The sequence below is a fragment of the Scyliorhinus torazame genome, chromosome 12 (genome assembly GCF_047496885.1).
Source record: "Scyliorhinus torazame isolate Kashiwa2021f chromosome 12, sScyTor2.1, whole genome shotgun sequence".
NCBI classification, from domain to species: Eukaryota; Metazoa; Chordata; class Chondrichthyes; order Carcharhiniformes; family Scyliorhinidae; genus Scyliorhinus; species Scyliorhinus torazame.
Window position 1 is genome coordinate 227,297,147 of NC_092718.1, and position 12,407 is coordinate 227,309,553.

The 12,407-nt window shown below is 56.5% G+C and overlaps 1 protein-coding gene across 1 annotated transcript in view; it reads right to left on the minus strand.

Annotated features, from left to right (window-relative positions):
- Nucleotides 1–12,407, minus strand: part of abr (ABR activator of RhoGEF and GTPase) — a 134,541-nt gene that overhangs the window by 28,399 nt on the left and 93,735 nt on the right. The window contains exon 9 of the mRNA XM_072470152.1: nucleotides 1,893–2,046. Coding sequence (XP_072326253.1) covers nucleotides 1,893–2,046 — 154 coding nt within the window. The remainder of the gene's footprint in view (nucleotides 1–1,892; nucleotides 2,047–12,407) is intronic.

The window sequence follows — 12,407 nt, forward strand, 5'->3', positions numbered from 1 at the left end:
ACCCCCACAGTGCCCTCTACACCCAACCTCACCCCCACAGTGTCTCTGCTGTGTCAAAGCATTGGGAAAAGACAGGATCGCTCCATTTCCTGGTCAGGGATTGGGGCAGGGGCTGGGCGCTGGGTGAGGGATTGGGGAGGGGGCTGGGTAACGGATTGGGGAGGGGGCTGGGTACGGGATTAGGGAGGGGGTGGGTACGGGATTGGGGAGGGGGCTGGGCGAGGAATTGGGCGGGGGCCTGGTTGAGGGATTGGGGAGGGGTCTGGGTAAGGGATTGCAGAGGGGGCTGGGCGAGGGATTGGGGAGGGGGCTGGGCGAGGGATTGGGGAGGGGGCTGGGCGAGGGATTGGGGAGGGGGCTGGGCTGGGCGAGGGATTGGGGAGGGGGCTGGGCTGGGCGAGGGATTGGGGAGGGGGCTGGGTAAGGGATTGGGGAGGGGGCTGGGTAAGGGATTGGGGAGAGGGCTGGGCGGGGGACTGGGTAAGGGATTGGGGAGGGGGCTGGGTACGGGATTGGGGCAGGGGGTGGGTATGGGATTGTGGCAGTGGCTGGGTGGGGCGCTGGGTAAAGGATTGGGGAGGGGGCTGAGTGAGGGATTGGGGCGGGGGCTGGGTAAGGGATTGGGGAGGGGGCTGGGCATGGGATTGGGGAGGGGGCTGGGTACGGAATTGGGGAGGGGGCTGGGTGAGGGATTGGGGAGGGGGCTGGGTAAAGGATTGGGGCGGGGGCTGGGTACGGGATTGGGGCGGGGGCTGGGTACGGGATTGTGGCAGTGGCTGGGTGGGGCGCTGGGTAAAGGATTGGGGAGGGGGCTGGGTGAGGGATTGGGGCGGGGGCTGGGTAAGGGATTGGGGAGGGGGCTGGGTAAGGGATTGGGGAGGGGGCTGGGCATGGGATTGCGGAGGGGGCTGGGTACGGGATTGCGGAGGGGGCTGGGTGAGGGATTGGGGAGGAGGCTGGGTAAGGGATTGGGGAGGGGGCTGGGTACGGGACTGGAGAGGGGGCTGGGTGAGGGATTGGGGAAGGGGCTGGGTGAGGGATTGGGGAGGGGGCTGGGTAAGGGATTGCAGAGGGGGCTGGGTGAGGGATTGGGGAGGGGGCTGGGTAAGGGATTGGGGAGGGGTCTGGGTACGGGACTGGGGAGGGGGCTGGGTAAGGGATTGGGGAGGGGGCTGAGCGGGGGTTGGGTGAGGGATTGGGGCCAGGGTTGGGTACGGGATTGGGGAGGGAGCTGGGTGAGGGATTGGGGAGGGGGCTGGGTACGGGACTGGGGAGGGGGCTGGGTGAGGGATTGGGGAAGGGGCTGGGTAAGGGATTGGGGAGGGGGCTGAGCGGGGGCTGGGTGAGGGATTGGGGCGAGGGTTGGGTACGGGATTGGGGAGGGGGTTGGGCGGGGGGCTGGGTATGGGATTGGGGAGGGAGCTGGGTGAGGGATTGGGGAGGGGGTCCGTGTTCTTGACTTCCTCTGCACCCCAAACCGCAGTTTTGAGCAGGTGAATATAGCCCAACCCATGACAGCGTTAACATAGAAACATTAAACAATTAAATATCGAGGCAATTTTCCCTCTCTTGCCCAATAAATCACTTCCTATTTCTGAACTTTCATAAGCTGCAAACAACAGTTTTTGAAACAGAACAGAACGTAGAATAAACACAACACTATCACCCGGCAGATAAAGGGTTAAAGAAAGGGGTCAGAGTGTGACAACATTGATTATAAAAACTGAGGCAGGACACTGGACAGAGAGAGTCAGTGAGGGACAGATCTCACACAGACAGAGAGCTGGAAGTTTGAAGGAGTTTGGATGTATGAGAGTAAAACTCTCTCTCCTGTTTAGGATTACTGATGTAGCTCAGCTCCAGAAGGTCTGTAAACAGATCAATGAAACAACCTTGGTTCCCAGGAGTTTGTTGCGGACTCGACCCCACAGTTTGGCTCCAGTGGTTGAGTGCCTCTTGCTCACAGGTTCGTCCAGTGAACAGGTCTGTTCCAGCTGCTCACACACTGAGTCCAGAATATCCATCCTCCCAGTAACTCTGGACAAACTTCACACAGAAAGGCCCCAACAGGAGTGGCGACAATTACAAAGCCTCCCTGCTGTGTGGCCCAGGGATCAAGGAACCCTCCATTCTCGCACTGTCCCAGTTCACCACACCGGGACTGCCACAGACAGACCGTGGGGCACGACGTCCCTTTCGGCCCACACTCAGATCTAGGATGTCCGAGGAGTTGCTGCAGTCTGCTCCTCAACAATCCGGATTTCCCAGCGCCATGGCTCCAGTGGCCTCTGCGACTCTGAGGTGTTGGTTGATCCCAGCGTTAAACTGGGAGCAGCCAGCTCAGATGTGGATGATCTCCTCCCCTCCTCTCTTTCTGTCTCTCCACCCCTCTGCCCCTTTCTCTCACAGTCTGGCTCTCATTTGCTGAACACGTTCTGTAATTACTGGGATCTGACCCCAGGTTAAGCAGCAATCATTGGTGTTAACCCTTTCAGATCAGCAGGAGCTCCACCATCACTGACACTGACCACATTCCACTAGGGCTTTGCTACAGGCACTGATTATTCAAAGACAGACTTTTAAAATTGATTTTTTTTTTTTGCCTCCTATTCTGGATAAAATGTTCTATTTTCTACAGCAAGAGTGAGGAAGGAACAACATTGGATTTACTGCCAGGGCCTGAATGCCACTGGCAGGGGAGGGGACCCAGATACCACCCTGGGCCAGCATTCTTTAAAAAATATTCTTTCCCGGGATATTGGTGAGAGTGAGACGGCTGCTGTTTCTTGTCCATTCTGAATCGCAGACTCATTTCAGAGCATAGTTCAGGGTGATCCACATCGCTGTAAGTCTGGAGTGACATGTCGGCCAGATTGGGCAAAGGCAACAGATTTCCTTCGCAAAGGGGCTTGAATGAATTAGGTGGGTGTTTACAACATTCAATGATATTTGCAGGTTAACTTTATATTCCAGATTTACAAAAAGGAATTTAAATTCATCAGGTTGTAACGTGGAATTCAAACCTTTGGCCCGAGAGCATTAATACTGAGCACAGTACAGGCCCTTCGGCCCACGATGTTGTGCCGAACTAGTCTGAAACTAAGATCAAATCAACCTACTCCCAATCATTCTAGTGCATTCCATGTGCCTATCTAATAACCGCTTGAAAGTTCCTCAAGTGTCCGACTCCACTGCCATAGCTGAGAGTGCGTTCCACGCCCCAACCTCTCTGAGTAAAGAACCTACCTCTGACATCCCTCCTATATCTCCCACCCTGAACCTTATAGTTGTGCCCCCTTGTAACAGCTACATCTACCCAAGGAAAAAGTCTCTGAACGTCCACTCTATCTATCCCTCTCATCATCTTATGCATCTCAATTACGTCGCCTCTCATCCTCCTCCACTCCAAAGAGAAAAGCCCTAGCTCCCTCAATCTGTCCTCAGAAGACCTATCCTGCAAACCAGGCAGCATCCTGGTAAATCTCCTTTGCACCCTTTCCAATGCTTCCACATCCTTCCTATAGTGAGGTGACCAGAACTGCACACAATCCTCCAAATGTGGTCTCACCAGGGTCATGTACAGTTGCAGCATAACCTCACGGCTCTTAAACTCAAGCCCCGTTTTTTAAAAAAATATATTTTTATTGAAGTATTTGCAAAATTTTTATATAATAACAAACAGAATAATAACATAAACATCAACATGGCAAACTAAACATTTCCCACCCAACCCCTTCTGTACATCCCTTAACCATATTGCACCTACCCGCCCCCCCCTTCAGAACACTGCTTCTGCTGACATTTTAATTTTCTACGAGAAAGTCGACGAACAGATGCCCCCTCCGAGAGAACTCCAGCATTGACCCCCTCAAGGCAAACTTTATTTTCTCCAGCTTGAGAAACATCTCCGTTATCTCCCCAGAGATTGATTCATATCCAGGAAACAGTTGGAGAATTTAGATTCTCTTTAAAATGGTTGGAAATTAAAATTTGGTCTCAGTAAACGTATTGTGTAACGAGTGAATTGTCATAAAAATCCATGCAGACTGAGAACAATGTGGGTGACCCTCAGCTATCGCCCAACTTTTCACAAATAAACACAGGCCCACGATTGAGATCCACAACCCCAGAATAGATAAAAGCAGAGCACAAGAACCAGACAGTCAGTACTGAGGGAGTGCCGCACTGTCAGAGGGTCAGTACTGAGGGAGTGCCGCACTGTCAGAGGGTCAGTACTGAGGGAGTGCCGCACTGTCAGAGGGTCAGTACTGAGGGAGTGCCGCACTGTCAGAGGGACAGTACTGAGGGAAAGCCGCACTGTCAGGGGGTCAGTACTGAGGGAGTGCCGCACTGTCAGAGGGTCAGTACTGAGGGAGTGCCGCACTGTCAGAGGGTCAGTACTGAGGGAGTGCTGCACTGTCAGAGGGTCAGTACTGAGGGAGTGCTGCACTGTCAGAGGGTCAGTACTTAGGGAGCGCTGCACTGTCAGAGGGTCAGTACTCAGGGGGCGCTGCACTGTCAGAGGGTCAGTACTGAGGGAGTGCTGTACTGTCAGAGGGTCAGTACTGAGGGAGTGCTGCACTGTCAGAGGGTCAGTACTGAGGGAGTGCTGCACTGTCAGAGGGTCAGTACTGAGGGAGTGCTGCACTGTCAGAGGGTCAGTGCTGAGGGAGTGCTGCACTGTCAGAGGGTCAGGACTGAGGGAGTGCTGCACTGTCAGAGGGTCAGTACTGAGGGAGCGCCGCAAGTCAGAGGGTCAGTACTGAGGGAGTGCTGCACTGTCAGAGGGTCAGTACTGAGGGAATGCTGCACTGTCAGAGGGTCAGTACTGAGGGAGTGCTGCACTGTCAGAGGGTCAGTACTGAGGGAGTGCCGCACTGTCAGAGGGTCAGTACTGAGGGAGTGCTGCATTGTCAGAGGGTCAGTACTGAGGGAGTGCTGCACTGTCAGAGGGTCAGTACTGAGGGAGTGCCGCACTGTCAGAGGGTCAGTACTGAGGGAGTGCTGCACTGTCAGAGGGTCAGTACTGAGGGAGTGCTGCACTGTCAGAGGGTCAGTGCTGAGGGAGTGCTGCACTGTCAGAGGGTCAGGACTGAGGGAGTGCTGCACTGTCAGAGGGTCAGTACTGAGGGAGCGCCGCAAGTCAGAGGGTCAGTACTGAGGGAGTGCTGCACTGTCAGAGGGTCAGTACTGAGGGAATGCTGCACTGTCAGAGGGTCAGTACTGAGGGAGTGCTGCACTGTCAGAGGGTCAGTACTGAGGGAGTGCTGCACTGTCAGAGGGTCAGTACTGAGGGAATGCTGCACTGTCAGAGGGTCAGTACTGAGGGAGTGCTGCACTGTCAGAGGGTCAGTACTGAGGGAGTGCCGCACTGTCAGAGGGTCAGTACTGAGGGAATGCTGCACTGTCAGAGGGTCAGTACTGAGGGAGTGCTGCACTGTCAGAGGGTCAGTACTGAGGGAGTGCCGCACTGTCAGAGGGTCAGTACTGAGGGAGTGCTGCATTGTCAGAGGGTCAGTACTGAGGGAGTGCTGCACTGTCAGAGGGTCAGTACTGAGGGAGTGCCGCACTGTCAGAGGGTCAGTACTGAGGGAGTGCTGCACTGTCAGAGGGTCAGTACTGAGGGAGCGCCGCAAGTCAGAGGGTCAGTACTGAGGGAGTGCTGCACTGTCAGAGGGTCAGTACTGAGGGAATGCTGCACTGTCAGAGGGTCAGTACTGAGGGAGTGCTGCACTGTCAGAGGGTCAGTACTGAGGGAGTGCTGCACTGTCAGAGGGTCAGTACTGAGGGAATGCTGCACTGTCAGAGGGTCAGTACTGAGGGAGTGCTGCACTGTCAGAGGGTCAGTACTGAGGGAGTGCCGCACTGTCAGAGGGTCAGTACTGAGGGAATGCTGCACTGTCAGAGGGTCAGTACTGAGGGAGTGCTGCACTGTCAGAGGGTCAGTACTGAGGGAGTGCCGCACTGTCAGAGGGTCAGTACTGAGGGAGTGCTGCATTGTCAGAGGGTCAGTACTGAGGGAGTGCTGCACTGTCAGAGGGTCAGTACTGAGGGAGTGCCGCACTGTCAGAGGGTCAGTACTGAGGGAGGTTTCCTTGCCACCATTAAACTAGGGCCCTCACGACCCTCCCTGGTAAATGGTCCCTGGGCCTGATTTCAAAATGGTTGAGAGGTTGACAGGCGTTGTGACCAATATCATTAATAACAGATGACGATCATCGGAGGTTATGGTTTGTGGGACCTTTCTGTGCACACATTGCTGCTGCCGTTCCGAGGTCACAACAGACATTACCCAACGGAACTATTTCATTGGCTATAAACCATTTTGAGCTGTCCAGAGGTCAGAAAGGAGGATTTAACCACAGATTTCTCTTTGTCTGATTCACAAATTTGCTTTTATCCTGAGAATGATCGTTAAAGAGTTAATAATTGGTGTGGGGTCGCTAAGGGCAGGGGGCGGGGTAGCAGACAGACATCAGTTTATTCTGCTCTGTGAAGTGCCCTCCAGGTCCCTGATCTCCCATTTCTTCCCAGCACATTCCGTTCACCAGGGAGCAGCGGAAACTCTCCCATGCAATCGTTTTTGGAATTTCTCCGACCTCCAGGTCCCAGCACAACAGAGAATTGGAAAACTGTCCCCCGCCCGGCCAAAACAAGAGACTGAAGTGAACGATAGCCGCTCCTGTACCCCTGCCCCCCCCCACTGCCCCACACCTCCCCCACCGCCCCCGACTGCCCTCCACCTCACCCCCCGTCCCCGACTGCCCCCGACTGCCCTCCACCTCACCCCCGGCCCACGACTGCCCCCCCACCGCCCTCCACCTCCCCGATTGCCCTCCACCTCACCCCCACGCCCCCGACTGACCCCGACTGCCCCCCACCGCCCCCGACTGCCCTCCACCTCACCCCCACGCCCCCGACTGCCCCCGACTGCCCTCCACCTCACCCCCACGCCCCCGACTGACCCCGACTGCCCTCCACCTCACCCCCACGCCCCCGACTGACCCGACTGCCCCCCACCTCCCCCGACTGCCCTCCACCCCCCCCCGCCCCCCACCTCCCCCGCCCCCACTTCCCCCGACTGCCCTCCCCCGCCCCCCACTGCCCTCCACCTCACCCCCACGCCCCCCCACCGCCCCCGACTGCCCTCCACCGCCCCCCAACACACCGCACTGCTCCCCACCTCCCCCGACTGCCCCCCACTGCCCTCCACCTCCCCACCGCCCTCCACCCCCGACTGCCCTCCACCTCCCCCCCACTGCCCTCCACCTCCCCCCGCCCACCTCCCCCGACTGCCCTCCACCGCCCCCCACTGCCCCCCACCTCCCCGACTGCCCCCCACCCCGCCCCCTCCCCCCCGCCCCCCACCACCCCCGACTGCCCTCCACCTCCGCCCCCACCTCCCCCGCCCCCACCTCCCCCCGGACCCCACCCCCCCCACCCCCCACCACCCCCCACCTCCCCGCCCCCCACCACCCCCCACCTCCCCCGCCCCCGACTGCCCTCCACCTCCCCCCGCCCCGACTGCCCTCCACATCCGCCCCCCATGCCCCCCACCACCCCCACATCCCCCCGCCCCCGACTGCCCTCCACCTCCCCCCGCCCCCCACCTCCGCCCACATGCCCCCCACCCCCGATTGCCCTCCACCTCCCCCCACCGCCCTCCACCTCCCCCCACCCCCGACTGCCCTCCACCTCCGCCCCCCCATGCCCCCCACCACCCCCAGCCCCCGACTGCCCTCCACCTCCCCCCCGCCCCCCACCGCCCTCCACCTCCGCCCCCCATGCCCCCCACCACCCCCACCTCCCCCCGCCCCCGACTGCCCTCCACCTCCGCCCCCCATGCCCCCCCACCGCCCTCCACCTCCCCACCCCCGACTGCCCTCCCACCTCCCCCACCCCCGACTGCCCCCCACCACCCCCACCTCCCCCCGCCCCCGACTGCCCTCCACCTCCTCCGCCCCCCACCGCCCTCCACCTCTGCCCCCCACCACCCCCCACCCCCGACTGCCCTCCACCTCCCCACCGCCCTCCACCTCCCCCACCCCCGACTGCCCCCCACCACCCCCACCTCCCCCCGCCCCCGACTGCCCTCCACCTCCTCCGCCCCCCACCGCCCTCCACCTCTGCCCCCCACCACCCCCCACCCCCGACTGCCCTCCACCTCCCCCCACCGCCCTCCACCTCCCCCACCCCCGACTGCCCTCCACCTCCCCCCGCCCCCCACCTCCCCCCACCGTCCTCCACCTCCCCCCGCCGCCCTCCACCGCCCCCGACTGCCCTCCACCGCCCCCACTGCCCCCGACCGCCCTCCACTGCCCCCGACTGCCCTCCACCGCCCCTTACCGTCCCCGACTGCCCTCCACCGCCCCCCGACTGCCCTCCACCGCCCCTCACCGTCCCCGACCACCCTCCACCGCCCCCGACTGCCCTCCACCGCCCCCCATCGCCATTCCTCTACCCCCGCCCCACACTGCCACTCCCCACCACCCCCCGCCCCACCACCACCCACCCCCCACCACCCTACCACAAACCCCGCTCCCCACCACCCACCCCCACCTTGACCCCCCATCACTGCTGCCCTCTATGGTGATATGCATCACTGTAAATACACAAAGGGTTAATGTAAATACACTAAGACTAAGTAAACACTAGAGGGAGCACCAGAGACATCATGACATGCAGACATACAGCTAATGAGAACATAGAATAGGACACGACCAATGGGCAGTCAAGACACCCAGAGGTGATACTACCACAAGGGGACATTACACAACCCATATATAAGGACAGGGCACACATGCTCGGTCTCTTTCCACAGGCGACACTTAAGAGAGTAGGACAGGGGCAGATCAGAAGCATCACACCCACCACGTGTCTTAGAGCAGACTGGTTAGTTAGACTGAGTTACTATAGATAGATTAGCAGGAGAGTCAAACTCAGAGAGAACTGTGGTAATGGTTCAATAAATCACATTGAACTTACTTCAAGTCTGGAGTATCTTTTGGTCAAAGCTGCATCGAGTTGTAGCCTGTGTTGTCCCAGAGTACATAACACAACATGGTACCAGTAGTGCCTGTTGAATGTATATAGTTCAACTCAGCAGATCCGTGACTACCAGCAACAGCACCCAGGCAAGATGATCGAGATTCCGGTTCCTCAGCAGCTCAGGTACTACGGCAATCTCAGTGCCAACTGGCGTGCATTCCAGCAGAGATTTGAGATTTACATGGTAGCATCCGACCTAGATGGCGTGGCCGATGTTGAGAAGATAGATCTTCTACTCACCATTGCGGGTGAAAGTGCAGCAGAAATCTTCAACTCCTTCAAATACTCCAAAGGGCAGGACAAGAGCGACTTCCAGACAGTCCTGGATAAGTTGAAAACTACTGCGAGGTTAACACAACAGAAATCGGTAAAACTGGCACCTATACTCGCCACGAGGCAAAGGTAGGCTTGCAACAGAAGCAAACGGCAATTTTGAATGGCAGCCATCTTGCGCAAGGAGCCGCACACGCGCAGTTCCTGAGAAGACGCGAACCGGGCGCATGCGCAGTTGCGAAAAGAACGCACAGCGAAGGAAAAGCAATCTGCGCAATGCGCAATCCATTCCTATGCTCTACGTCACAAGCGTTATGACGTCAGAAGCCCAGGACCACGCCCACATAAAGGGGAAACGTCCGAAAATAGTGAAAAACAGCTTTAAAGCCAGAAAACACAATTCTTTCACCTAGAACGACAGCACAATGCCTGAACTTCGACCAGTAGCTGAAAGTAACCTCTGCAGAGCCCTGCAACAAGCAGTTAGCACTGCCCTAAGAGATGATTTAGTCCTTGAAGACTACGACTCAGACGATGATTTCATCATTGGACGTGGCGACCTCAGTACCAAATCCGAACTGCAACGAGATGTGTTGTACATTGAAGCATCCGACACAGTCATGGACAAGTTTTTCGGATTTGAGGATCCTCAGCCCAGACGACATCCCGACCCATGAGTACAGGATTCTGTTGCGGCCTGACGCCAAGAGACAGAGAGCGGTACAAGCCCACAGAGAGCGGCCTGACACCAAGAGAGTGGTCCATGCACCACGAAGAGTCCCCGACTCTGCACAAAAAGCAATGACAGACTCCACAGCGAGACCACTGCACGACTGTTGAGAGCGCACAGATCGACTCCAAAGCGAGGCCACTGCATGACTCCACACAGGGAACGCTGCAAGACTCCACAGAGACAGCGATACAAGCCTCCACAGCGAGCTCGTTGACAGACTCCACGATGGAAGCAACACAAGACTCCAAAGCGCAGTCCTTGCGTGAACAAGACCATGAAGGTCTAGCAACCTCATCTGAGCAACCAGCAGCAGACAATGCAAGTCTGCCACAGTCAAGTGCACAGCAAGACGACTATGATAGTCTGCCACGCTCACTGTGAACAACAAAGCGACCATGACAGTCTACCCAGATTATTTGATCCGCCAGAAGAAGACTCTGACAGTCTACCCAGCTCATCGAACCGACAAGAAGACACTGAAGGTCTACCCACTGTGTGTGCGACAAGTGACAAAGGCTTCACAATTCCCATACAAGATGTGCGACATCTCAGTGAGACTGACAGATCTCAGCTAGTCTGTACAGAGGCACTCGACAATCAAAGTGAGGCTACTAGTGACTCCAGTGACACCACGTTAATACCAACCTCATCTACCCGAGCCTCTCCACAAGAACCAAATGACTCCAGACGGGATCATCGACAAGCCAAAGATGATTCAAGTGAACCGGACATGACTCCAGACGGGGAGCGCCGAGGAATCAGAGACGGCACGCTCAATGAAACAGCAGATGCCACAAAGGACACTGACACAAGTAACTTTGTGAAGGACTCGAATTCTCCACTCGTTGCGGTCACTGAGCGCAACAAACACAACAACAAGCACGTCAATAACAACAATAGAACAACAACTGGTGCGACAACTCTGCCCATGGAGGACAATGTTACTGCTCAGCTCAGAACAATGGCGAGAGTGCAAACACACCATGGCATGTCGACGCATCTTACCAATTCACATTTGCTACACTACGAACAAGCAGACCAGCTTTCAAGGCAGCTGACATACGGTATCAATACCGCAAACACAGACACCAGTCCAGGTCAGACAGGAAAGATGACATCAAGAATCGCTACCACAAGCATCGAAAAAATAAGAGTCCAAATCAGTTAACGAAGTGATTTGACCATCGGAACACCTCCTGATGACTTCTTGGTTCCTTAAGCACAGCGACACTGACGGCGTTCACAAGGGAATGACAACATCAACATCGATACTTCAATAACAAAACAAGAAAGCCACTCGACCATATAAATTCATGAACTTTGGACTCATAAATATTATTTGGTATTGTATAATCATCAGTCGTCATAACGTGTACATGTCATCACTTATAAACCTGTTTTTGTTCAATTTTTCATAACACTGTACAGAAAATATGAAACATGAAAAAAAGGGGGATGTAGTGATATGCATCACTGTAAATACACAAGGGGTTAATGTAAATACACTACAACTAAGTAAACACTAGAGGGAGCACCAGAGACATCATGACATGCAGACATACAGCTAATGAACACAGAATAGGACACGATCAATGGGCAGTCAAGACACCCAGAGGTGACACGACCACAAGGGGGCATTACACAACCCATATATAAGGACAGGGCACACATACTCTGTCTCTTTCCACAGGCGACACGTAGAGAGTAGGACAGGGGAAGATCAGAAGGATCACACCCACCACGTCGCTTAGAGCAGACTGGTTAGTTAGACCGAGTTACTATAGCAAGATTAGCAGGAGAGTCGAACTCATAGAGAACTGTGTTAATGGTTCAATAAATCACAGTGAACTTACTTCAAAGTCTGGAGTATTGTTTGGTCAAAGCTGCATCGAGTTGCAGCCTGTGTTATCCCAGAGTACATAACACATCACCCCCCATCGTCGCTGCTCCCCAACCCCGCTCCCCACCGCTGTCCCTCACCGCCGCCCCCCTTTGGTCCCTCCCAGCCCAGTCCTCTCAGTCACTCATAGGCCGCCCACCCCTCCCCACCCAGTCCCGAAAAGGCACCCCCCTCCCCCTCGTGTCACATCAGCCAGCCACCCTCCCCCAAGCCCCGGCTTGCTCGACATCACTTTCTCTTCTGCCTCGGAGAGAAACGCTTGTGTTTGAAATTCAGCTTCAGAGGAATGAGTACGTTATCCAAACTGACTCCAGCGTAGCACCGAGGGAGTGCTGCACTGTCAGAGGGTCAGCACCGAGGGAGTGCTGCACTGTCAGAGGGTCAGCTACCTGAGGGTGTGCTGCACTGTCAGGAGGGTCAGCTACCTGAGGGAGTACGCACTGTCAGAGGGTC